The sequence below is a fragment of the Chenopodium album genome, chromosome 18 (genome assembly GCF_948465745.1).
Source record: "Chenopodium album chromosome 18, dcCheAlbu1.1, whole genome shotgun sequence".
NCBI classification, from domain to species: domain Eukaryota; kingdom Viridiplantae; phylum Streptophyta; class Magnoliopsida; order Caryophyllales; family Amaranthaceae; genus Chenopodium; species Chenopodium album.
In genome coordinates this window covers 2,394,264-2,398,655 of record NC_137851.1, presented here as the reverse complement: position 1 = coordinate 2,398,655, position 4,392 = coordinate 2,394,264, and the positions used below count along the sequence as shown (strand labels likewise).

The 4,392-nt window shown below is 34.3% G+C and overlaps 1 protein-coding gene across 1 annotated transcript; it reads right to left on the bottom strand.

The window, feature by feature from the left end:
* Positions 1-1,441: 1,441 nt before the first annotated feature.
* On the bottom strand, positions 1,442-4,392 carry LOC145591152 (omega-3 fatty acid desaturase, chloroplastic-like). Its single transcript, XM_081647553.1, has 8 exons — positions 3,678-4,392; positions 3,265-3,354; positions 3,070-3,136; positions 2,891-2,983; positions 2,601-2,786; positions 2,406-2,486; positions 2,146-2,283; positions 1,442-2,057 (listed from the first exon to the last, which is right to left on the bottom strand). The coding sequence occupies exons 1-8, from the start codon at positions 4,175-4,177 to the stop codon at positions 1,893-1,895; spliced, it is 1,320 nt and encodes a 439-aa protein (XP_081503679.1). The 5' UTR covers positions 4,178-4,392; the 3' UTR covers positions 1,442-1,892.

Sequence of the window (4,392 nt, the reverse complement as noted above, 5' to 3'; positions counted from 1 at the left end):
ATTCTCAAGTGATGCATTTAAAAAAAACGGAGGGAGTGCCATTTTTTATTAATTCTCTCTCTTACTTAACCCCACTCAAATAATTTATCATTTCTCTCTCTCATAGTCCCCACTACTCTCTCTCACATACTTTCACTTTCATGGTCCCCACATTACTTTTACCATGATAAATTATTCATCCACTCACATTATTATATTATACCAAATTCACTCTCCTAAAACTCCGTACAAACACAAGTGATGCAAATAAAAAAAACGGAGGGAGTAGTTATTTTTTGTATTTTCACGATATTTAAGAAATAGTATGAGAAAGTGAGTAAAGTACATTAATAAAAGTGAAGTACAATCATAGTCAAAAGTTAGAGAGAGAAAGTGAAAAAAAGTACAAGACATGTGCAAAATTCAAGGGTAAATTAGGAAATACAATGATTGAAGTTTAAAAAAGTGAGGGTATCATGATCTTTACATACTATTCAAAAATAGAAACAGGTTCAATATATCCAAAATAGAAAAACAGGAACTATATTATGAGACGGAGGGAGTACGACTTAATCCCCATTGTTTAGTAAAAAGAGTAGTGAGAAAGAGGACTGAGATGAAACCTTTGATTATTTTCAAAGAGAAGTGTAAAAGACATTTTTGCTTATTATAGCCTTATAGGGACACTATCACTTAAATTTTATATATATATATTTGCTTCAATAAAAAGGAAATTATCTAATTTCTTATGCAAACATCTACACATTGATCGCGAAACTCAAAACTTAGGGCATGTTCTGATTTACTGAAGTGAGCTGAACTGAACTGAATTGAACAGAGCTGAAATGAATTATTTATGAGAGAAGAAAATTAGAAACTGAACTGAACTGAAATTAAGCTGAGAACATGCCCTTAATTTTCTAGTTATGTTCTTATGGCCCTTTGAAAAAACAACAGCCAAATGTTTTGCACTAGAAAACAGTCCAAATTGCATCACATAGTGATGTAGGAACAAGCATCATTGGTTGGTTAGATACTGCATTATCCATGTGCATGTTCATTAGAATCGACATTTCTACATGCTTAACTAATGATGAATATTATTACTTTAATATGACTTCAACAACCCTTTTAGTGTTTAGTCTTTAAAATGATATACTCCCTCCATCCCTAAATTAAAAGTTTTATTCTCGTAAAAAAAATAAAAAAGGTTCGTGTTCACCTTTTTCATATATTTTTAGAAATGTGAATATAAAGAAGGTAAAATGATGGAATCTAGATTGATTAGAGGCGAATATAGACAAGATATAAGAAGCGAGTGAAAAAAAAAATTAGATTATTATATTTGATTGATTAAAAGTGAATAGAAACATAACACAAAGATTGTACGGAGTATAACTGTGATATGCTTTAAATAAATACTAAGTATCATAGGAGTGATCTAATACTCCAGGAGGGTATGTTAACGGAACAATATGAGCGCCTTTCAAGTTTATTGGGGTAGCAAAGTAATATGCAAAACTTGCATATTACTACTACTTATAAATTTGGAGTCCCTTAATTCTATACAAAAAGTTGCAAATAATGTATGATACAGACTGATTAAAACGGAAGTAAAACAGTAAACACAATTATACTCATATATTATGAATATAATTTGCCTAATCCCTATCTCCCACCCCCTCCCCCTCTATCCAAATTTTGCACCGTGATCAGTACAATGATGGTAATCAATTCCGAGGCATCTGTCCTATGCCCTCCTCAGCGTTCTTAGGGAGGACAAACTAGGATACAGTTCGGGGCTGCTACTACACAAGTCGCGATTTATGACAAATTTAATTGGATCCCTCCTGCTTGCACCTCCAATACATTCACCGGGTTCTTTGCCTTTGCAGTCACTTGAATATGTCAGACTACAGAGTTGGGTCTGTTTCATAGTAGACAATATCTCCAGTGTCACTAACATAATGATCTTTCTTAAAGCTTTTCATGAGAACACTGAGTAAGTAAAATGGAAGAGGTCCAGATTTCTTTGGTTCGCGATAGTACTTTCCAAGAACTGGCTTTGCTGCCTCTGTCTGCAAAAACAGATTCAGACCAAACATCAGAAAAATAACAAATGTAAACAAAGACGAACTAATTAGGCTGTTTGCAATGGATACTCACTGCTTCAATTAGATGATAGTGTGGAATCTGTGGGAAAAGATGATGAATGACATGAGTTCCGATGTCATGGTGGATGTTGTTGATCCATCCATAATCACGGTCAATTGTTGTAAGCCCTCCTCTAAGGTAACTCCATTCCTACTCAAGGAAACAGGCAGATCAATCAGACTTTGAATCTAAACATCCTAAATACTGATGTTCAACGAACTTCCAAGTCTGTAACAAAAATCTTACAAGGCTAATTTAAGCTGATAACATACCTGTCCACGGTACCAAGGAAGTTTATCCTCATGCCCATGGTGATGCAAGTAAGTCACCAAGTCCAACCACATAACAAAAATCTGTATTGAACAGCAAATGTATCAAAAACAAGATGACTAATTCAACAAATTTCATTATGCATTGATTACTATGGTAATAACATCAGAAATTTGAGATAAAACTTCAAAACCCACCGCATAGGGAACACCATAGAGCTTGAGCACCTGCATAGGACCCACGACAAAAGATAAACCCACAAGCAATGCAACCATTGCTGACCAACAAGCTGTAGAGGTTAACACATCATTCTTCTCATTTGGAGCGAACAAATCACTACCCGGATGATAATGTGAACCTGATTTTCCAGGACTCCGTACCCACTGCAATAAGATCAATCACGATATTGGTATAACGATTAACGAACACAGTAAATATCAATGTGAAATGGTCACATAGCTAAAACCACACTGGATTCAAGGCTTACCAGGTATATTGGGTATGCAAGCAAGGGAAATGGAAAAGTGAACCTTAACTTCTTTGACAGATAGTCCATACCATTGTATAGTTTTTCAGACATCTGAAATTTAGCACAATATAATGAGTTAACTACAAACTTCCCCAGAAAAATGGCAATAACATGAAAGTAGAGTTTAACAAGCTTACTGGATGCCATGATTCATCATTCTCAACATGCCCATGGTTTTGATGATGAGTCCTATGACTAATTCTCCTATATAATCATAAAAAAAATTCTAAATTTCAGTTTCACACTAATTATCATCATATAATTCATATTATCAATCATAAAATAGTCTAAAACATAAACTAAAATTACATTTAATCAGCAAATAAACATACCATCCATGATAAGGAACTAGGATTGAAGAGTGAAGCAAGTGGCCCACAACACTATTAAGCTTTGGATTATTAGAAAAGCTTCCATGACCACTGCAGTTACATGCAACAAAAAAATGAATACAGTAACACACATTATCAATATAAAACATATATTGAAACTAATATTAGAACATCACAATTCACAACAACCCCCATCACAAGCAAAGAATCAATTGGCATCTGTCACTCCAACTCACATAAATCTCAATATTGCAAATGGGTAACTTTTATGTGATTCGAGACGACTAAGTCAGTCCCATTACATAGAGTCATACACAATACGCACGTTGTATACAAGACCTATTTTTCGTGTCCAAAGACAAACCCGGAACAAATAAAAAGTATGAAACATATTAAGTACTAGAAAAACATACCAGTCATGACCAAGAACAAAGAGAGCCCAGAACATGGTACCCTGAGCAATCCAATAAAGAGGCCAAACAATCCAATTGTTGAAATAAGCAGCAGTAGCAGCTAATCCAAAAACAACAGCAATATCCCTAAAAACATAACTCATTGATTTCCAAGGGTTTTTAACCCAACAATGTTTAGGAATTGCATTCTTAATATCAGCCAATTTGAATGGAGGTGGTGCACCAGGATTAAATTCATCAATAACTTTATTATTATTTTCATCATTATCTTCTTCAATTGGAGGTGGGTTAGATACCCTTAATGGGGCACTAACATTAACCTCCCACTTTCTCTCTCTAGAATTCGAGCAACAAGAAATTGATTTCAGATCTGAAAAAACAGGGGAAGTTTTGATTTTTAAGGGATTGTTATTGAAACTTGATGAAAACCCTGTTCTGGGTTTAGGGTAGGTTTTAGGAAGAGGCCTTAAACCACATTCTGAGAGTACCCAACTCGCCATTTTTATGGAAAAGAGTGAAGCTTTTTTTTAGGGTACTTTCAGAATACCCTCCCAACAAAAATGGGAGGGATTTTTTAAGGGTTTTTGAGGAGAGAGAAAATTGAATGAGATTTTAATTTTTATTTAAGGGTTTGAAGAGATAATATAAGGTTTAATTTCTGCCACAATATTGGGTTTTTGGTGTACCACAAAATCTACAAGTTGAGAATTTAGAT